General features: G+C 38.8%; 1 protein-coding gene across 1 annotated transcript in view; it reads right to left on the reverse strand.

The window, feature by feature from the left end:
• Window positions 1-903: 903 nt before the first annotated feature.
• LOC149227733 (uncharacterized) overlaps window positions 904-23,348 on the reverse strand; it is a 266,646-nt gene continuing 244,201 nt past the window's right edge. Inside the window, exons 17-22 of the mRNA XM_089375553.1 lie at window positions 2,517-2,590; window positions 2,311-2,404; window positions 1,929-2,065; window positions 1,649-1,729; window positions 1,413-1,518; window positions 904-1,229 (exon numbers count right to left, since the gene is read on the reverse strand). Of these exons, the coding sequence (XP_089231679.1) occupies window positions 1,149-1,229; window positions 1,413-1,518; window positions 1,649-1,729; window positions 1,929-2,065; window positions 2,311-2,404; window positions 2,517-2,590 (573 nt within the window). The 3' untranslated portion in view covers window positions 904-1,148. The remainder of the gene's footprint in view (window positions 1,230-1,412; window positions 1,519-1,648; window positions 1,730-1,928; window positions 2,066-2,310; window positions 2,405-2,516; window positions 2,591-23,348) is intronic.

Below are 23,348 nucleotides of genomic sequence, written 5' to 3' on the forward strand. Positions count from 1 at the left end.
GAGGTAGCCTTGATGATAATTAAAAATGACATTTTTTTTAGATTTTTTTTTATTACTCAATATTCATTTCCTAAAATACAAAGAAATATGTTAATGGCCTAAAAGCATTAACTACCATAAAAAAACCACAAATATTTTTTTTCCTTTTATAAGGATAATAAATTAACACACTTTAACTTATAATAAATATTTTTATTACAAATTAATACTAACTTACAAATTAATATAATAAATATTTTTATTACAAATTAGTATTAACTTACAAATTAATAAATAAATTATAATAATTTAATCACTTTTAAATATATTTAAAAATAAATTAGAATATAAACTTTTAATTTCCTTAAAATGATAAAAAATCTATCATCATTTAACTTAAATCAGTTTTTTATTTACATCTTATTATTAAAGGCTTTCCATATATTTTTGTGATCACACATGTGGATTGAGCTAGCTCATCATTAATTTGAATAAAAAAATGTTTGAATTACAAAAAACAAAAAATAAAAAATTAATTATTCATAAACTATTTTTAATCTCATAAACATTAAAATACATTTATAATAATAATTTAATTAATTTAAATAAAAAAAATTAAATTACAAAAACTAAAAACAGAAAATTAATCATCGATAAACTATTTTTAATCTCATAAACATTAAAATATAATTTGATTAGATACCATTATAAAATTAGATACCAATTACCTTTTACAAAGCACTGCAATTAGATACTATTTATTTACCTTTTACAAGGCACTGATAACTTTAACGTGATGGTTGCTTCTTACGTTTGCACTATGCGCATGCCTTACTATCAAATATTAAATAAGTAAAATATTATGATTTAAACTTAACCTGCAATTACAAAATTTATGTCCAAAAAGTAGCCGCGTCAGTTCACCAACTCATGGTACCAATACCCAAGGAAACATGAAACATGAGCTAGTTTCCACAAATAATTATGTGACTTTCCAATTGTCGCCATCAAATATTACCAATTGTCATTTAACTGTCGAGATTAAATATTACCAATATTTGTTTAATTGGTATGATTTTACGTCAAATCACAACCAGTGACAAAGTAAATAGCTGACGAGATTCATATGTTATGTTCTTGTTCTTGAAATGAAATAATGTCAAATCCATTCACATAAATTTGTGAACTGATGCAATAGGGGAGTATGGATCCTTGAAAGCTGCAACATTGCCAGGTCGAGAGAACACCATCTGCTACCAACACCCCCAAGTTTTTGCACAAATTTTAGAATTTACAGGTATTCAAATAACAGTTGCAACAGTACAAATTTATTTATGTTTGTTTGGTTTGGCAAGTTTTACATTATGGCAATGTTGCCATTATGCTTCTGCAGACGACAAAAACAGTGTGCTGGTTTTGCAAGAAAGGCATACCTGATAATCCGCTAAGGTAAGAGTTTTAAATCCTGCTGCACAGTACACAAAATAGTAATCCCATGTTCTTATAAACTTCTCGTTGAAGCCCATTTTTAATATATCCCTGCACACACGATGAAGCAAATAGTACATGTAACTTAGTTTGAAATAAACTGGCGAACATCAAATAAATTGCTCGTTCATCTATTTGCATTCTTATTTATGTTTTGCTGAGCAGGTGACAAGAATTCTGCCTTCGGTTTGAATGGAAGTTCTTCCTCCACTCTAGCAGGGTCTGAGAGTAATGCATGCCTATATTCTCCACATGCTCCACACTGAATCATTAAAACAGTAAGTTGTAGATCAGTAATGAACTTTGCCTGCAAGAAGCTTACTTGTGAATTCGTTACTTGGCTGGAGCTGAATTGAAAGTGAAATATAGGGTTTATGTCAATGCAGTACAAAATCTCTGTTAACATTGATGAGAAGCTATTATATATGTAGAAATAGGAAATAAGTAGGGGAACTTCCTACGAGAGTCTAGATGCAGCTGCCATGGCTGAGGTAATTCTGCTCAATGAAGGCACGCATGCCCCCGGGAATATATATTCTTTGATGAAGTCAGAACTTCTTTTGTACTCATCATATCTTTCATCGGCTATTGAGATAAACTGTTTGCCAATTGCCAGAAGATTAACTGAGATTAAGATTCGAGAACAATTAAAGATGAATAGAGCAAATGAAGAAACAAACAGACAGGAGGACAGATTTCGATATTACATCATGACAAGAGCAATGATTATTGACATGTTGGATAATGGAAGAAAAGGGCTAGTTGCAATGATAATGTAATGTGCCTCTAGTTGGAAATCAAGCGTAATATACAAAATACTGAGGGAAGTGGTAGAGAACATACCTGCAAAACAAGAAGACCATTTTCTGCTAGAAGATATTCACATTTGCTGAAGAAGGTCTCTATATATTCATCGCCTAGATGCTCTAGCATCTCACTGCGTTCATGATGTCAAGTACACAAACTCAACAAGATGTTAGCACATAAACAACTTTTGAAAGTAACTGTTATAAATGTTCAGCTCAACAGTTATCTCTTTGAAGTTTTACCATGAGATTATTCTGTCATATTTGTGAAAACCGGGTAGTTCTCTATAATCCCACAGAAGCAGGGTTATTCGATCCTGGGATAACAGGTGCGGTACAAATTAGCAAGCTTTGTCTTCCTATGATTAAACAATAATCTAAAACTGAACAATGACAAACCCAAACACAAGGGAGCACAATTTATGTGAGGGCTATTGCCATTTTCAAAGATTAAAATACATTCAAAAAGTTTTCGCTGGAACACATTATAAGCTCATTCTTGAAAATGTGAGATGAATACAAAACATCTCTTTCTTAGTTTGGGCTTGCTTGCGAAGATAAATAATGCATTTTGTCTTTTGGTTCTTGTAAGCTGTCCTATTATTTTTGGCTAACATATTAAAATATGAATTCTTTAATGTTCCCAATTAATTAATTTTGTCAACAAGAATATCAATTTTTGCAATTTTGGCAATTGGGAGATATTTTGGCGTTAAAACTTAGGAAAAGTGGGTTGAGGAGACACCACTTGATTCTTGGCAAAGAGGAGGCCTCAAACATAAGGAAAAAGTAAAAATTGAAGTGTTGGTGGATGGTGGGGGCCACCCAAAAAGGGAAATTCGCACCCTTAGGCAACTCGCACTTGTGGGAAAGGAGGCAGAAGGAGGAATTTGAATTTGGTGGAGCCCACAAGGGAAAGGGACCAGCAAATATAAATAGAAGGAGAAGACCTCATTTTGGGACTTTTTGCCAATTTGAGAATTGAACTCTTGTACGCTTGAGCCGCTGAGTTAAGTCTACATTGTGCTGTTCAACACGAGGTTTCTGGGCGGGAATCTCACCTCTTCCTTCAGGGGACTTCGAGTGCCATCCCTAGCAGAGTTTAGCATACAATTTGGGAGCTGATCTCGAGGCATTCCAATGAATTATGTGGGCAGACTGGGCGCAGAAGAGGAACTTGCGCCCCTTGGGAGAACCAGCTTCTGTACAAATCATATTTCGGGTTTTTGAGGGCTTTTTCCCTTGGGATTTTGTTGGTGATTTGCAAGTCTGATTTTGGGGGAATTTATGGGAGCGAATTGGGCAACTTCTGGGCATGCACAAAGGGCCACTGGTTGGCCTACGTAGGGGTTAGGAGGCAAGGGGATTTGGTGCAGGAGGGAGTTAGAGAAATAAGGGAAATTTTAGGAGGAATTGGGAGGGATTTTTGGCATGACTTGGGGGGATTTTGGGGCAGATTCTACAGCAGTTTTTGGAGGTGCATATTAGTGCCGAGAGTGGGTATTTTCATCCTATTTTGTGGGTATTCCAGAGCTTGGGAGTTGAGCTGAAAGCTTTCGGGTTTTTGTTGGTCATAAGGAGAGAACACAATAGATGAAGTTTCAAAATTTTCTGAGCACTAGAGAGGGAAAAAATCCAATTTCTCTTCCAGCAGTAGTGGTAGAGAATTCTGGGCTAGCGCAGGTCATGGAGGGGAGCTCATTCAACACTTGGGCAGTGTGATTTCCACTTGGGTTTGCCTTTGCTTGTTGTGGCAAGCCCAGGTTCATCTATTTTCACTCATTGTACCCCACTTGATCAATATCATAAAATGGCTCAGTGTTTTTGGTGCAAATTTCTAATGTATCTGATATATCTGCTTGTGTGTTAAATTTTTGGTTGCATGCCTATGATTTAGTTTTGTTATCATTTAATGTTTCTTTTAGGAATATTACAGTGGTATTAGAGCATGATTTTGGCCAGTTGTGGGTCTAGATCACGGTAATGCCAAGTTGCTATTATTGGGCTAAAATTCCCGAGGCTGAAACACTAGTCCAACATTATTCTTCCGATTGAACTTGTGCCAAAAATGTCTCAACAGGAGAAACTCCTTGAGAAATTTGAAAATTATAGTAGGAATCTCACAAGACTGGTGGAGTTGTTCGGAGAATGGGCATCAACAAAGGCAGCAAGAAGGAAAAGCAGTTGCAGACCTGCAGGTGAAGAAAATGAGGTTGAGCATGAAATTTCTCAAGAGGCGGATGACACTAGTGGGTGTGAGGAGGATATAGGTCGACCTAGCATGACTTTAGAGTCACCACTAGAGGAGAGCACCTTGGTGGCACAGGTTGAGGTATCAACAGAGAGAGTAAAGCACGTAGTCATAGGACCATCCATTGACGAGATGTCACTTAGCACAAGGGTGTCCACCATTGATAAGGTGCCATATGTTGTTGAGGTATCCATCAATGAGGTGTCCATGGCCATGTTTGAGATTTCAGGTGATAACAACCACCAATAGATTGAAGAGGTTCCAGGAGACATATCCACAGTTGATGGGGTGCCAGGAGACACAAAGATGCCCACCATTGATGAGGAGTCAGGAGGCATATACATTGTTCATGAGGTGCCAAGAGACACAGAGTTACCTAGAGCTATGACCGAGTTTACAGATGTTAGTCGCCCATAGCAGTTTCATCAGTTCTAGGTCGGCCTTCTGGCATTGAAAAGGAAGGCCACTATAGTCCGAGAGACCATTTTGTAGCAGAACAAGGAGCTAGAGGGCATGAGAGTGGTTTTTGCCGAGTTAGTGGCCAAGCTGGCTCGTGTTGGGGAACTGTTGGATTCCCTAATGGTACTGTTGATCATTGGAGTGACACCTGAAGATTTTTTGAAGACTCCATGCCCAAGGATGTACCAAAGGTTGCTTGTACCATCAGAGATCATAATATCACTAGAGTTTTTCAACTCTACTTCTTCTCATCTTCTTCTATTGTACCCAGATTCCACAAGCCCTACGAGGATGATGTAAAGTGATGCTAGTATGATGAGTTTGAGTCATGTAACAGACCTAGGTAACTTGGGACCTTGTCATCAAGTGAGTCTACTCTGGGAGTTTTTTTTTCACTTGGTTAATTATCATTTTCCTCCAAGAATTTAATAATTAATTGAGTTTTTTTCTCCAAGCATTCCCCCAAAGCCGGAGTATGGCTTGAAGGCGAGGCCTTGGGTGAGTCTTAGTGTCTAGAGTCATTGTATATTACCATAGTTGATCACTTGTAAATTTTCGTGGAATTTGGTTAGGTCTAGGGGGTCATTTTTTTATTTTTAAAATTTCCCATAGGATGGAAATTGGAATAAATTTTGAATGTAATATGTAATAAGTGATGTTTAGACAAGTTTTATGGGGTATGTGTGCTCAAAATTACACCTCTCACCCTCAGCTTTCTATTATGACACACTTTGAGGGGTAAAACATGTGTTCTAGACCCCAAAACCCACTTTTCCTAAGTTTAGTGGAAAATGTGGCAATAAATTGAACCAACAATTAAATAAATGGAGAAAAATAAAAATCCACACATGCTAAATGATGTGGAAATGAGGTGGAAAATCATTGAGAAGTTAAAGTGAAGTTTCAAGGTGATGTGGACTCCTAAATTTAGGGAAAATACATTTGCTCCAAATAAATCAAATTTTATGGAGGGAACCACGAATTTCTCAAGGAAAAACGCATTTATTGAGGAGAGGAATTTGAATTGGCTTAATGAGTCATCATTTGGTGGGATTTGGACTAGAGTTCCACTAGATATGAGTGGAGAGTGGTCTCCCACCACTCCACTCCCACATACACTTGTCCTTTCTTCAACGAGTTTTCCTCCTAAAGGATTGTGTGGGCCTCTCTGGAGGAATTCGAATGGCACTTGGGGGAAATCAAATTGCATGAAGGAGCCTTGGGATTGCCATCATCACACTTGGCACATGGTTTTCATTGAGATTTGCTCCCATTTTTCTATATAATAGATCTTTGAGCTCTCATTTTGTATCATTTGTTTACTAGCTATTGTGCTTGCGGAAACACTGCTGCTTTGTACACTTTTCAAGAGTTTTAATAAAAAGACTTTGGGGGTCCATTCATGGGTGTTTTTCCTTTAGAGCATGGTGAATTGTGAGCTATTGGTATAATCTCTTCCATTTATGCTTTGAGTTATTTCAAATTTCCATATACTTATTGTAGACTTGCTATTGCAAAGCTAGAGTATTAGCATTTGATTTTGGAAGTAGGCTCTAGATATTGAAAGTTCTAGTTTATTTTCACATAAATTTCTAGAAGTTTCAATCCATTGCTTTTTTATCTAAATCTATATGGTATAATGTGTGATTGGAGTATTGTAGAAGAATCATTTTTGTTGAATCAAACATGAGGGGAAGTCTTTGGGAGACCAACCCACTCTTGAGGCACCTTCAAAGGAACTCTCGTTCATTATTTGGATTTTCATAGTTCATCTTACGGATAAGTGTTCTTGCAGGGATTCGTTGGACATGGCTTGTATACAAGCAAAACATTTCATAATTTAAATTTTTTCAAATAGTGCTTCATTGATTTTATATTAGCTTCTTGAGAGCATTTTCCTAAATTAAAACAAGTGATGGGTTTTACCCCCATCACTTGATTTGGTTTCTTGTACACTATTTGTATTATATTCAATTGTTTCACATGTTCTCTCTACACTAATGGTCTCTTGATTTTGTAGTCTAAGTTGGAGTGTTGGTGACAAGAGAATTGAAGAGAAATCACTCAAATTTTAACCATTGTCTTGTAGGACCTCCCAAGCTTATTTGAAGTTCATCTTCTAGGAGGTCGTGGGCATAGAAAGCTAGCTCCTCTTTCTTGCAAAGCTTCATTCACCATTGGAGGCTAAGCTTTGGAATACTAAGAGACATTTAACTCCTTCAATCTTGAGAGCATTCTCATTGTACTTACTTTAGTTTCTAACTTTATCTTTCGAGAAGGAAGTCTAGTGCTTGAAGAACCTCTTATATTGTAAAGATTCCTCTTGAAGTTTTACGTGAGACCTTTTGGGAAAGTTTCTCATCTTTGTAACAATTTAATAAAAAATTTAATTTTTCTTGTGGGAGCTTGGGTTTCACCGAAGGCATCATTTTCTCCTTATTTAGAAGGAGAAACATGTGGGTGGATTGATCTTGCATTGTTTTCTTAATTTTCATTTTTGCATGTCTTAGAATTAACACAATCTCACCATCACAATTTAATTTTCTAAATTTAATTTTGCTACTAGTTCCCATTTTATGCACTTGAAGTTTTGCTTTTAAGTACAATTTGGAATCTCATTTTTTTTAGCAACTTACTTCATTATGTGTAAGCATTTCAATTTATGTGGCAAAGTTAGACTTAGTTACTTTGACAATTTCTTCATGCTTGCCTCACTATAGGCTCATTTGGTTACTTGCTCGTTCATTTTAAGTTATTTGCTCACTTTGCAAATCTTTTATACTTTGAAGCTTCATCTCATTTCATTGCTTTAGTTGGTGGATCATTGATATATCATGTGTTAAAGAACTTACTCTGAGCAACTTACAATCTTATGTGCTTATGAAGTTATGTTCTTGTATCTTGAATGATTTTGAGCAATTATCTAAGTTATCTCATTGAGCATATTTCCATTTACTTGAAGCATTTCCTTTTACAAGCACTAATAAACTTACTTGCATCTCATTTAGACATATTAGTATAGTTGCATTTTAACTTAATTTACTTCTAAGCATAAGCTTGGTTGAAAGACATTTCTTAGGGACCCCTTTCTTTCATCAACTTGAGGGACATAGACCCTCTTATGTGGTTAACATGATGACGTTGCAGTCGTCAGAGCCACAATCTCTGTAGTGCCAGAGGAATCAGGTGTGTTGGGTAATCCAAGGAAGGTATCGTTAGTATAGCCTTGACTGTCTTTCTCTGGACCCCTTCCACGACTCACATAAGAGACTTGTTTCAAAACAGTGGAAAGAAATGTTAGATCTAGAATAGGCATTTAGATTAAAATTAACCAAGATGATTGCATTTAATCATAGTTCAAGTGTTTTTCATGCTAACACATTTTACTATTTTTACTTGCAAATTATTTCATGTACTTTTCCTTGATGCAAATACTTTAAATTGATTATCGTATTTAGGCAAATATCATCTTGTTTCACTTTTGCAAGTAAAGTTTAATTTGTTTCCTTTGCGAGTTACTTTATATTGCTTCCACACATGTTTTGGATTTTATATATTTTGAAAGCATTTCTTGAAAGAAAATTTTATATCTTGCATGTGATATCATATTCATGATAACATCTTGTATTTGATTGACAGGGTTACTTGTATTTCAATTTGAAACACTTCATTTTTATTGAGCAAGTATTATTTATTTTAAGCAATATTGAAGACACTGGTTTTATGTATGCAAATCTTTTATTCATGTGTTGATGGTTATATATTTCATTTCATATGGCTCATCATATTTGCTCATAATCTTAAAAGTAATCCAATTCACTCTAACATCTCCCAGAAACCTCACATCTTTTTTAACTTAGTTTTCCATTTAGGGACCACCCCCCTTAACTTACCTAGGAGAGATCTTAAATGGAGAGAGAGTTGGGAATAGGTGACAGCCCCATCTCTTAAATTTTCCACCAACCACACCTTATGGGGTTAAGGGTTTTTTTCACTAACTTATGTTGGGTTGTGTTATATTCTTTCCACGTAGTTAATAGGGGGTTTGAAGGGCACCCGTAACCCCACTTTATGGGGTCCGGGGCAGCGCCCCGGAAAATTTTGGTTTTGGACCATATGTTAGGTTGGGCGGACCCACCTATGGTTTTGTGCATGATTATCGCACATGTTTTTTGGACGCGATGGTTTTCGGTCCATGGTATTGGACGCGATGGTTTTTGGTCCATGGTATTGGATGCTTCGGCATGTATAAATATGTATTGTAACATTGAAAGGAACATAATAAAAAATTCAAGCTGGTAGTCCCGGTTTTGGGATCCAGGAAAAATCTCTGTGCATATGTGTTTTATGGGTTATGCTCTTGCATTGTTTATTTTCTTTGTTTAAGAATTCGTATGCAGGTAATTTCTGTACAGGGTTAAAACCTACAACTTAGGTGTGTGTGACAGGCGACAACATTTCTTTTGGCGCCGTTTCCGGGGACAAGTCCTCTTGTACCTGGGAAATCGACTAAATTTTGGTTTTGGCATTTTGGACTTTTAGGATTATATTCTTGCTCAAGTGGCGACTCCAATTAATCCAAATCTTGCAAGAGTTTCTACTAGGAGGCATCCAAGAAGTCTAGTTATCCCCACTTTTGAGCCTGAAATGGTTTTCAGAGACTCTCTCATAGTAGACTTCTTGCTAATATTGGGAAAGAGGCTATTTATGATATCCATTTGCTTTTTCAATAACAAGTAGAGCCAAACATCATGAATGATCTTTTTTCTCCTTGTGATTTTACTAACATAAATGACTATCCTCACAATATCCCTGACTGCTGCATCACATGTCAAGAATTTCAATGTTTGCATCTTCAAGTGGTGTAACACTGCTAACTATGAGGATGTGAAGATGAGACTTTTTGTTCTCTTTTTAAAAGAGGATGCTCTTGATTGGTTCATTGCGCAACCTTCTAACTCTTATGATTCCTTACAAGCTATCATCAATGATTTCATAGGAAAATTTGGAGAGAAGAAAGAGAATAGGCACTTGATCAATGCCATTAGATTTATGAAGAAGAATGAAAATGAAACCATGGAGGAATTCAATAAGAGATTCAATGATTTGGTAAAAAGCATGCTTGCTACTGTTAAGCCTCCTGATGAGTTTCTTTTGTGCTCATATTTAGATGCTTTTGGTGTTGATACTACCTATGAGTTAAGAAGGAAAGAGCTTGCAAATTTGGGTGTAGCTCAATTTGAAGCCTTAAAGATGGAAAGGGCTAGAAGGGAATCAGGAAAATCTGAAATTCCTGGTTTCAATAGAGGGCCATCAAAGTCTCATGATTCTAAGGGGAAGGCAAAGGAAGAAAGTGCACATGATCCTATTAAAGAATTAACCCAACTTATTAAGACAATGGAAGCAAATCACACTACTCAAATGAATGCCATCCAAAATAGATTGGTGGCCATGGAGAGGAATCAATCTGGGAGATTCCAAAATCGAGGTAATGATAGATGGAAAAAGAAGGGACCTCCAAATGAGCATAGGCCTCCAAACCCACTTGAGTCTACTAATTTAGTTGATGATTTAATCCCCTATTGTAGACCTTGAGATGAGATGCATGATGAAGCCACTTTCCCTTATGCAATAAGGATTTTAGGAGGAATGGCTGGGACAAGTGAGAAAATTAATGTGGTTGGCAAAGAGCATCATTTGTCCATGGAAAATTGGATGGGAGTTCTGGAGAATAACCAAAAGATAAATAAGAAGTTTCCATCTTCCCATAGTATGAATAACTTTGAAGAGATAGATAGGATCACTGAATTGTATGGAGAAAATCCTTCACCGAAGCAGATGTTAGAAATGGCCAAAGATAGAGAAAGGGCAATAAATAGGGAAAGAAATCAAAATGCCCATAAAAATTTCACTCCACCTACTGTTGATTTGGGGTAGCATCGGATGTGCTTTAGCCATGAAAATTGGTGGAGAGGCTAAAGCACATGATATCTCCAAGACCCAGAAATGGTTTGGGAAGATTTTAACCGGTTTGGGAGATATTAAAATAATTAATATTTTTAATGGAGTTCCTAAGTCTAAATTTAGGAAAAATAAAATATTAAGGGGTATTAATATGAAACTGGGTTAGAATGTTCCAAAAGTCATGGATCAAGCCAAATCTAATCTTAGCCGTTGATTAGAGATTTAATCTCGGCCGTTGATGGACCAACGAGAAAAGTATAAGAAGAGGCTTGAGGGTCAATTGGAGAACACACCAGAGTGATCAATCATTCTATTCTCTAGAGCGGGGTTTGCTAAGAGAGATAGAATCAGTGATAGGCAGTGAGGGGCAGTGAATACATAGCAGAGAGGCAGAGTTGGTACCAGAGAGAGCGCAGAGCTTGGAGAGGTTGATGCAGAGGCAACTGGGTGCTACGCAAAGGCAGTTGGGAGCTGCGTAGAGGCAGTTGGGAGCTGCGCAGAGCTAGTTGGGAGCTGCGCTGAGCCAGGAGAGGCCAACGTGCGTGACACAGAGGCTTCAGTAGCTGTGCAGAGGTGGGCAAAGCTGACGCAGGGCCAAGAGGCAGTGCTGGGAGGATTTTCGTGGGATAGACTGGGTGCTGGTGAGCCAAGAAGGGTGATGCAGTCCCTATCAGAGTGACGCAGAGCAGTGGAAGCTGCAATTGTTGCTGTGGGATTGTTCATCCAGTGATTAATCAGTCGGAATATCTGTCTCCGAGGAGAGGTACTATTGCCGAGGGCATTCTTTGTTGGCTGAGCCATTTCTGGCACCCTGGTTGTATTCTGTAAACTGCATAATAATAAAACCCTCTGAATAGCTGCACCGGTTTTCCCGCATTAGGTTTTTCTGGGGACATTGGTCCAAAAATAACGGTGTCACTTGTGTGCTTGTTTTCTTTCAGTTGATGATCTATAGATGTTGATATTGTACTTGTGTTTATTTTCAGTATTTACATGGCAAATAACTTGTTAAGTAATTAAACAAGCAGGAAGAAATAAACTAGTTAGTACAGGAAGAATTTCTAACGGGTTAAACTTAGAAATTCCAACATAGTATCAGAGGGTGGTTGCAGATCACAGGATAATTGAAGGCATCATCTAGTAGAGCAATAGTAGCAGATTCAGCTGTCTCGAGTGACAAAGCTGATCCGTGTAGAAGGCGATAGGGGAAGGAGTGACGTAGAGAGACTGCGTCATCATTCTGGGCCAGAGAAAGGCATTGCAGAGGCTAAGGGAGGCAGAATCAGGCTCATGCAGAGCCACGAAGAGGCTAGGAGGGTTGACGCAGTTGGCTAGAGGCGTTGATTTGCTGGTGTCGGGATTGTTAAGAAATTTACTGCATAACATAAATAATTACTTAGATGAATAAATATAAAAATAGCCAGCAACAACCATAAACACATAAACACAAATGTTTATCCGGGAAAACCCCAAATCCGGGAAAAACCCAACCTAATAAGATCTTATTAGCATTGGCCAAAACCCTGGCGAATCTGACCAAGTGAGCCTTCACCGCTCACCTCCAGGTCTTGCATTACAATGAAGTCCTTCCAGCGTTTTATAAGCTCCATTACATATAATACCACGGGTAGAATACTATGAGTGCACAATACCATGTGCCCCAAAACCATCACTGTTTAACCTAGTCAACTTTGACTCTATCCTGAGTCAAGTTTACCTAATAATTCCCCCCTTAAACTTGACTTGGGATTCCTTGACTAACTCCAGCCAAACTTGCTAAGTGAGACAATCCCGCTCACTCTAGCTCTTACCCCCTCAGAGTTTTTACTCGGGGTATTGTTAATCCGACATCCCCCTATCACCTAGGTCTAACCCAGACTTTGCCGGTGATCACCGAGGGGTACACATGCCTTACCAGGTCTTACAGTAGTATGCCCATTTACATGCAATAATTTTGACTTCATTAACTTTTTTGTTATCTTTATTGTTGCTGCGATTCTGATCCATCCTCTCTCAATTTGATGTGCTCAAAAACTTCTATTAAACCGCTCCAACTGCGAGCCCTCATAGATTCCAGCACCGGTAAATATCGCAAATGCACTGCGATCCCTGGCTGACACTATCTTTTGCACATTCTCCTTGATGTTCTTTTGTGTAAGATTGTTCCACCATTATTTTCAGACCCAGATCTGTAAAAGAAAGGCTGCATTGATCTCATTAGGCACTATAAACCCCTGGCATCAAAGAATCCCTTTGAAGCCAATATCTGGCTCTGATACCAGTTGTTAAGAAATTCACTGCATAACATAAATAATTACTTAGATGAATAAATATAAAAATAGCCAACAACAACCATAAACACATAAACACAAATGTTTATCCGGGAAAACCCCAAATCCGGGAAAAACCCAACCTAATAAGATCTTATTAGCATTGGCCAAAACCCTGGCGAATCTGACCAAGTGAGCTTTCACCGCTCACCTCCAGGTCTTGCATTACAATGAAGTCCTTCCAGCGTTTTATAAGCTCCATTACATATAATACCACGGGCAGAATAGTATGAGTGCACAATACCATGTGCCCCAAAACCATCATTGTTTAACCTAGTCAACTTTGACTCTATCCTGAGTCAAGTTTACCTAACAGGGATTGCACAGAGCCAAGTGGCTCAATCCTTCAGTTGCTATGGCAGAGGTTGCGTGTAATTTGCGGGGCGAAGCTGGTGGGGCACTGTGGTCAGAATAGTACCTAACAGGGCAAGACCAAGGAGGAGGGATTTCCAGAAGGGAAATCGAGACTCAGAGGGAGTCGAACCGAGAACTTCTAGACGGGTATTCGAGAGACTCAGCAGGAGTCGAACAGAGGACTTCCAAGAGGGAAGTTCAGAGACTCGGAGGAGTCGATAGAAGAGCAACATAATGGCTGTGAATGGACTGAGAGATCAGGGTAGGTTGGATGGAGCATCCAACTTCGTGGTCTGGAAGGCCAGGATCTTGTCCATTCTAGACAGATATCGCATCAAGGACTTCACCTTGAAAACAATAGCGATCCTAGTTGACCCAGCTGAAAATGAGAAGTACGAGGAGGCAATGGCCAAGGCGAAGTGCATCATCCTTGATGGGGTCAACGATCATGTGGTTCCGCATATTGCCAAGAAGGACACGACAAATGAGATGTGGGATGCCTTGAAGAAATTGTACCAGCATACTTACATGCAGAGGAAGATGTTACTTGAAAATCAGTTGTGGTCATACCAGATGCAGAAGGGAGAGCAGATAGATGTCTTCCTCGGTCGATTGAAGGAGATATGTGACCAGCTAACTTCCATAGGGGCCACGCCGGATTAAGAATTAACGGTGAGGATTGGGAGGTAATTGTCCAGAGTATATTGGGCAAGACGAGCCTTCCAGATTGGGAGGAACTGTGGGCGACTCTTTGTCAGGAAGAGATCAGACGGTGACCAAGGCGGGGAATAGCGGCAAAGGGGTCAGAATCAAGGAGGAGGAAGAAGAGGATGCGGCTCTAGCATTTGCAGGAAAGCAGGAGAAGAGAAAGAAGGACCTCTCCAAGGTCAAGTGCTTCCATTGTGGGGAACTGGGTCATTTTGCGAACCAATGTCCTAGGAAGAAGAGTAAGGGAGAGGCTTCTAAGACCAAGGCAGCTCCGGTGAGGGCGGAGAAATAAGTCGAGGAGGATGACGATTGTGCCATGAGTGCTCATGTGCCACTTGAGAAGAAGTGGGGAGACATCGAGTTGTAGTTAGATGGACTACAGGCGATGAGGCTCAAGATTCTTGAGGTACCCAACCTCTTGGATTATACCTTGCTACGGGAGCCCCGACGAGGAGTAGCAGGACTGACGGGTGTTAGTAGAGACGGATGCAGATGGAGCGGCAGAGAGTGCTACAATGAAGGAGTCCTGGGACAGCGCGAGGCAAGCAGGCTACAATAGTGCGAGAGGCACGGGAATGTTGCACCAGTGCAGGGTGGCACAGAGAGGTGTGCAACGGTGCGAGATGCAGGGAGTTGTTGCAGCAGTGCAGAGGTCAGTAGAGGGAGCACTTGTTAGTGGCAGAGGGAGCTTCAACATTGGGAGTGTCTCTAGCTTGATAGGGATGTCAGAGTTGGGTGGATCAGTTACTTACTTCTCGGTAACTGAGTTGCAGTGCAACAGTTAGCAGTGGCAATGCTATGGGCAGCACGATGCAACATGGTGAGAGGGGGATGCAGTGCAGATGTAGTGTTGGGAGTATGGATCAACAGCAGCACGGATGCAGAGGGAGCTGCCGTACGGATGCAACAATGGCAGTGGCAGGGCCATGGGCAGCATTACAGGATGCAACAGTGCAGAGGATGTTGGGCAGGGAGGCCTAGCATCTGCACAGAGACTGGTGCTGGATAATCAGTGTGATACTCAATGTGGAGTATTACGAGAGCATAGTCCTCGCTAAGAGGGAGTATTGATTTGGGGTATCATCGGATGTGCTCTAGCCATGAAAATTGGTGGAGAGGCTAATGCACATGAGATCTCCAAGACCCGGAAATGGTTTGGGCAGATTCTAACCGGTTTGGGAGATATTAAAATAATTAATATTTTTAATGGAGTTCCTAAGTCTAAACTTAGGAAAAATAAAATATTAATGGGTGTTAATATAAAACTGGGTTAGGATGTTCCAAAAGTCATGGATCAAGGCAAATCTAATCATAGTTGTTGATTAGAGATTTAATCTCGGCCGTTGATGGACCAACGAGAAAAGTATAAGAAGAGACTTGAAGGTCAGTTGGAGAACACACCAGAGTGATTAGTCATTCTATTCTCTAGAGCGGGGTTTGCTAAGAGAGATAGAATCAGTGATCAGCAACGAGAGGCAGTGAATACATAGCATAGAGGCAGAGTTGGTACCAGAGAGACAACGTAGAGCCTGGAGAGGTTGATGGAGAGGCAGGTGGGTGCTACATAGAGGCAGCTGAAAGCTGTGCAGAGCCAAGAGAGGCCAACATGGGTGACGCAGAGGGTCTAAGGGCTAACGCAGAGGCTGGCAAAGCTAACGCAGGGCCAAGAGGCAACGTTGGGAGGATTTTCGTGGGACAGACTGGGTGTTGGTGAGTCGGGAAGGGTGACGCAGTCCCTATCAGTGTGACACAGAGCAGTGGAAGCTGCAATTGTTGTTGTGGGATCGTTCATCTGGTGATTAATCAGTCGAAATATCTGTCTCTGAGGAGAGGTACTACTACCGAGGGCATTCTCTGTTGGGTGAGCCATTTCTGGTACCCTGGTTGTATTCTGAAAACTGCATACTAATAAAACCCTCTGAATAACTGCATCAGTATTCTCGCATTGGGTTTTTTCAGGGACATTGGTCCAAAAATAACAGTGTCACTTGTGTGCTTGTTTTCTTTCAGTTGATGATTTGTAGATGTTGATATTGTACTTGTGTTTATTTTCAGTATTTACATGGTAAATAACTTGCTAAGTAATTAAACAAGTAGGAAGAAATAAACCAGTTAGTGTAGGAAGAATTTCTAACGGGTTAAACTTAGAAATTCCAACACCTACATCTTGTTTAAATATTGATTTGGGAGGATGGATAAACAATGCAAATATTTTAGTACTTGTGACTGAAATCCTAAAGATTCCCTTCCAAAAGTTTAAGTTGTTGAAAGCCATTGATGCACCTCATGTGAAAGAAATGTCAAATTTTGCTAAGGATGGATGTGAGGATGTCCCTATCATTTTGAAAAATAGTGATATGTGTAGAGGTAACAAGGACCATCAACCTTTCTTTATTACATTGTTGGTTAACGGGTTACTTTTGCATAATTGTATGTTTGACTTTGGGGCATCATCTTGTGTCATGACCAAGAAGGTCATGAATCAGTTGAAGTTGAGGATTTCTAGACCTTACCACAAAATTTGTGCTATGGATTCAAAAATTATTGAAGTTTGTGGTTTGATAAAGGATCTTCAAGTCCACTTGGCAGTACATCTTGATATTATGATCACCATGGACATCGTGGTGATTGATGTGCCTGATGCTTGGGGGATGTTATTGTCTAGAAAGTGGGGAGTTGATATAGGGGGTAGTTTGCAAATGGGTCTAAGTTATGCTACCATCCCTAATAGTGAGGGCATCATGGTTAGATTGGATAGGGAATTGGAGAGATTTTCATGTGGAGAATCCCAAGAAGCCTTAAAATGAAATTGTTTATGAATTTGATGACTTGGGAAATTATGCTATCTTGGCTAACTCTATTCCTCCTTTGGAGAAGGAAGTGGAAAGTAAGAACGATTGGCTTTGGCATATGAATTTTGATGGTGCCCATTCAAAGTTTGGTAAGGGTGCTGAAATTGTCCTTACCTCCCTCATTGGTCATATATTCAAGTTTGCCTATAGACTAGAATTTGATGAAACTAACAATGTAGTAGAATATGAAGCTTTATTGTTAGGTCTAAAGTTGGCAAAATACTTGAAAATTAAAATGCTTAGTATCAAGGGGGGTTCTGATTTAGTCATTTTTCAAATAAAGAGTTAATTTGCATGCAAGGATGATAGATTGAAGAAGTATCGTAATCCTGTTTGGGACAATATGGAATATTTTGATGCATTAGATCTTCAAACAATTCTTAGGGAAGGAAATAAACAAGCTAATGAGCTGGCTGTTGTTGCATCTACTTTACAGCTTGGACAAAACTAGATGGATGATAAGATTAAGATGGAAATTATTTTGAGACTATCAGTTCCTGATAATATTCAGCATTGGCAAGTCTTTAATGAGGAAAGCCAAGTAATTCGATTTTTGAATAATATGGAGGAATTTTCTGATTTTAAAGTTGGCTACAAAGAAGAGGGTTGCAAGTATGAGGAGTGTAATGTTGTATCAAATCCCACTCCTAGGGATCATGTAGCCATGGAACAAATGTTTGATAGACATGATGTTGTGAAGAGAAAAGAGGATAAGAAATTTGACCCAAAGGAATTCATTGAAGTAAACATTGACACCCCTTATGATCTAAAGATGATTAAAATAGGGAAGGGTACCAATGAGGAGGAAAGGAAAAAGTTGAAAAATTTACTTTAAGAATATAGGGATGTTTTGGCCTTTTCATATGAGGAGTTAAAAGGATATAGGGAGAATGTTATGGAACATACTATCCCTCTTAAAGATGAGAATGCCAAACTTTTTAGGCAAAAGCTTAGGTAAATAAATCCTAAGTTAGCCCCCTTGGTGCAAAAGGAGTTGCAAAAGATGCTCCAAGTTGGAATCATAGCTCACACTAAGCATTCCACATGGTGTTCAAATTTGGTTATTGTGAGAAAGAAGAATGGATCAATCAGGCTATGTATGGATTTTCAAAATCTTAATTTAGCTTGTAAAAAGGATAATTACCCTTTTACTAACATGGAGAATTTATTACAAAGGGTAACATGATTTGGAATGATGTCTCTATTAGATGGATTTTCAAGTTATAACCAAGTCACGGTGAAGAAGGAAGATAGACAAAAAACCACATTCACCACACCATGGAGTAATTTTGAATATTTGAGGATGCCTTTTGGATTAGAAAATGCTGGAGCAACTTTTCAAAGGGATATGGACTATGCTTTTAAGGGTCTATTTGGGAAATTCATTGAGATTTATCAAGATGACTTAACTCTTTTTTCTAAAGATGGAATTTCTCATGTAGGCCATCTAAGGCAAATTTTTGATAGGTGTAGAGAATATGGGATATCCTTAAATCCTGCTAAATCTATTTTTGGAGTGACTGAAGGGAAGTTGCTTGGTCACATCATTTCAAAGGATGGGATCAAGATTGACCTTGAAAGAGTTGAGACAAATCAAAAGATTCATTTTCCTCACAATACTAAATCCTTTCAATCCTTCCTAGGAAAGATCAACTTTCTTAGAAGGTTCATTCCAAATTACGCTGAAATCGCTAAACCCATTCAATCCCTTTTAAAGAAAGATGTTAAGTTTGTGTGGGGGGATGAAGGAATAAAATGTTTTTAGGAAATTAAGGACTCTGTTATTAAAACACCTATTCTTGTGAGCCCTGATTATTCAAAGGAGTTTTTGATTTTCTCTTTTGCATCTAAAGATACTATTGTTGGAGTGTTGCTTCAAAAAAACAATGAAGGGCATGAGAAACCTATTGCTTTTATGAGTAGATCCCTTCAAGGGTCTAAGTTGTAACACCATGGAGAAGCAGGCTTATGGCTAAGTCCAGTCTCTTAAGCAATTCAGAGTTTATGTGGGATATTCTAAAATAATTGCATTTGTCCCCCACTCTGCTGTGAAAGATATTTTAACTCAAACTAATTTCTTGGGAACTAGAGCTAGGTGGGTCTCAAATATTCAATAGTATGATTTAGACATTAGACCTACCAAGCTAGTAAAGGGCCAAGGATTGGCCAAAATCTTGACTGAGGGGAATGAGAGGGCGTTAGGTTTGATTTGTCAAAATGCTTTGGAACCAACTTCTTCAAAATTTCAAAGATTAATCCAACTTGAATGGTACACAAACATTATTTATTATTTGCAAAATTTGTCATGTCCTAACCATTTAGTTGGCCATAAAATAAGATCTTTAAGGCTTAGAGCAACTAAATATTGCATTATGAAGGATGGTCTGGGTTGGAGAAATCCAGAGGGGGTGATACTTAGATGTGTTGATGAAGTTGAAGCCAAAAGGATTCTCACTGAGTTTCATTCAGGATTTTGTGGAGGGCATTATGTTGCTAAAACTACTACCCATAAAATCCTAAGAGCTGGTTATTATTGGCCTTCCATCTTTGTTGATGTGCACAAGTATGTTAGAGGTTTCCAAGCATGTCAACTATTCACTGGGAAGCAAAAGTTAACTTCTTTGCCTCTTCAGCCTGTGGTCGTGGAAGCTCACTTCCAACATTGGGGGCTTGACTTTATAGGGAAATTTAATGAAAATTCAAGCAATGGCTACTCATGGATTTTAACTACTACTGATTATTTTACTAAATGGGTAGAAGCCATCCCTACAAGACATGCCACCGAGAAAGTAGTGATGGATTTCCTTGAAGATAAAATTATCACTCGTTTTGGTGTCCCTACCAAGATTGTAACTGATAATTCCAAGACTTTTAGCTCTGTTGGATTTTCATCATTTTGCTTTAAGTATGGTATTGTCTTATCCCATTCATCAAACTACTAGCCTCAGGGTAATGACCTAGCTGAGTCTAGCAATGAAAAATTGATCACCATCATCAAGAAGATAGTAGGGGATAACAAAAGGGCATGGGATAGCAAAATTAAATATGCTTTGTGGGAAAGAGTCCCTTTGAGTTAGTTTATGGCTTGGATGTCACCCTTGCCATGCACTTGAGACTACCAGCTTACCAACTTCTACAAATCTTTACATCTGAAAAAGATGTTGTGCAAAATAGAATTGACCAAATTGTAGAATTGGATGAAACTAGGAGAAGAGCCTTTGAAAATTGTTGTAAAAATCAATCAAAGGTTAAAAGAAATTTTGACAAATCATCTAGGAATAGAAAAATTTCTAATGGTGATATGGTTTTGTTATGGGATCACAGGAATGAAAAGCCAGGTAACCATGGTAAGTTTGATAGTTTGTGGCTTGGACCATACATTATCAGAGAAGCAACTGGACAAAATTCCTACCATTTGAGCACCTTGGACGAAGAATCACTTGAACTACCTGTCAATGGCCAACCGCTCAAATTGTTCTACAAAGAGAATATTTGATGCCATGGTGCATCTTCTGTATTGTATTTCTAAACTTATCCCTTGTCATTTTGGTTAAGTAGTTTCATTTCATGAATAAATTGTCATTTATGCTCTTAGAATAAATTTCCTTTTCTTCATTTCTATACTTGAATTCATATGATGATATTTTGAATGGATGTCGCTGGTATATGTCTTTTTTTGGTGGATGCAGATTCCATGTTCTTCCATACTATCACTTCCTATCTAGAATGCATCCCCATGTGGAGCCAAATGTTGATCACTAGAGTGGCACCCGAAGATTTTTTGAAGACTCCATGCCCAAGGATGTACCAAAGGCTGCTTGTACCATCAGAGATTATCATATCACTAGAGTTTTTCAACTCTACTTCTTCTCATCTTCTTCTATTGTACCCAAATTCCACAAGCCCTATGGGGATGATGTAAAGTGATGCTAGTATGATGAGTTTGAGTCATGTAACAAACCTAGGTAGCTTGGTACCTTGTCATCAAGTGAGTCTACTCTGGGAGTTTTTTTTTTTCACTCGGTTAATTATCATTTTCCTCCAATAATTTAATAATTAATTGAGTTTTTTCCTCCAAGCATATCCCCAAAGCCGGAGTATGGCTTGAAAGTGAGGCCTTGGGTGAGTCCTAATGTCTAGAGTCATTGTATATTACTATACGAGATCACTCATAAAATTTCATGAAATTTGGTTAGGTCTACGAGGTCATTTTTTAATTTATAAATTTTCCTGCAGGATGGAAATTAGAATAAATTCTGAATGTAATATGTAATAAGTGATGTTTAGATAAGTTATATGGGGTATGTGTGTTCAACTATGACACACTTTGAGGGGTAAAAAATGTGTTTTAGGCCTTCAAAACCCACTTTTCCTAAGTTTAGTGGAAAATGTGGCAGTAAATTGAGCCAACAATTAAATAAATGGAAAAAAATAAATATCTACACATGCTAAATGATGTGGAAATGAGGTGGAAAATCATTGAGGAGTTAAAGTGAAGTTTCAAGGTGATGTGGACTCCTAAATTTACGAAAAAGACGTGCTCCAAAGAAATCAAATTTTATGGAGGGGGCCACAAATTTCTCAAGGAAAACACATTTATTGAGGAGAGGAATTCGAATTGGCTTAATGAGTCATCATTTGGTGTTCTTTGGACTTGGAGTTCCACCAGAGATGAGTGGAGAGTGGTCTCCCATCACTCCACTCCCACATACACTTGTCCTTTCTTCAACGAGTTTTCCTCCTCAAGGATTGTGTGGGCCTCTTTGGAGGAATTCAAATGGCACTTGAGGGAAATCAAATTGAATGAAGGAGCCTTGGGATTGTCATCATCACGCTTGGCACATGGATTTTCATTGGGATTTGCTCTCATTCTTCTATATAATAGAGCTTTGAGCTCTCATTTTGTATCATGTGTTTACTAGCTATTGTGCTTGTGGAAGCGCTGCTGCTTTGTACATTTTTCAAAAGTTTTAATAAAAATACTTTGGGGTTCCATTCATGGGTGTTCTTCCTTTGGAGCATGGTGCATTATGAGCTATTGGTATAATCTTTTCTATTTATGCTTTGAGTTATTTCATTTTCCTTATACTTCTTGCAGACTTGCTATTGATTTGGGGTAGCATCAGATGTGCTCTAGCCACGAAATTTGGTGGAGAGGTTGGAGCACATGAGATCTCTAATACCCAGAAGGGCTTGGGCAGATTCTAAACAGTTCAGGAGATATTAAAATAATTAATATTTTTAAGGGAGTCCCTAAGTCTAAACTTAGGGAAAATAAAATATTAATGTGTATTAATATGAAACTGTGTTAGAATGGTCCAAAAGACATGGATCAAACCAGATCTAATCTTAGCCGTTGATTAGGGACTTAATATTGGCCGTTGATATGTCAACAAAAAAGTATAAGAGGAGGCTTGAGGGTCACTTGGAGAACACACCAGAGTGATCAGTCATTCTATTCTCTAGAGCAGGGTTTTCTAAGAGAGATAGAATTAGTGATCAAGAGTTGCAGATGAGGGGCATTGAGTACAGAGAGATAGAGAGGCAGAGATAGTGTCGGGGAGAGTGATGCATAGCCAGCCAGGGCTCACGCAGGGCCACACAGAGGCAGTCAGGAGCTGCACAGAGCCTCAAAGAGGCCAGCTGATGCAGGGCCTCCTAAGGCTGACGCAGTCCAAAGAGAGGCTGACACTGTGGTTTCTGGGGCAAATTGGTGCTGAGGAGTTGCTGGAAGGATTATCCAGGGTTTCAGCCAGGGGATTTGTCTCAAACTGAGAGGTATTACTACCAAGGAAATTCTCTGTTGGGTAGGCAAGTTTCAGCACCCAAATTGTACTCTGATATTGTTTAATAAGAAAACCATCAGATAGCTGCACCGGTTTTCCCACATTGGGTTTTTTCGGGGACATTGGTCCAAAAATAACGGTGTCATATGGTGTGATTGTTTCGGTTTCCTTTAGTTGTTGATTGTAATATTTTGAGCATGCCTCTTGAATTAGACCTTGCTACGGGAACCCTGAAGAGGAGTAGCAGGACTGGCTGAGTCGGGTAGAGACGGATGCGGATGGAGCGACAGAGAGAGATACAGTGCAGGAGTTCTGAGACAGCGCGATGCTAGCAGGTTGCAATAGTGCAAGAGGTGCGAAGGTGTTGCACC

The sequence above is a fragment of the Pinus tabuliformis genome, chromosome J, assembly GCF_031772625.1.
Source record: "Pinus tabuliformis cultivar Carrire ecotype Pingquan chromosome J, CPIR1, whole genome shotgun sequence".
Classification (NCBI taxonomy): Eukaryota; Viridiplantae; Streptophyta; class Pinopsida; order Pinales; family Pinaceae; genus Pinus; species Pinus tabuliformis.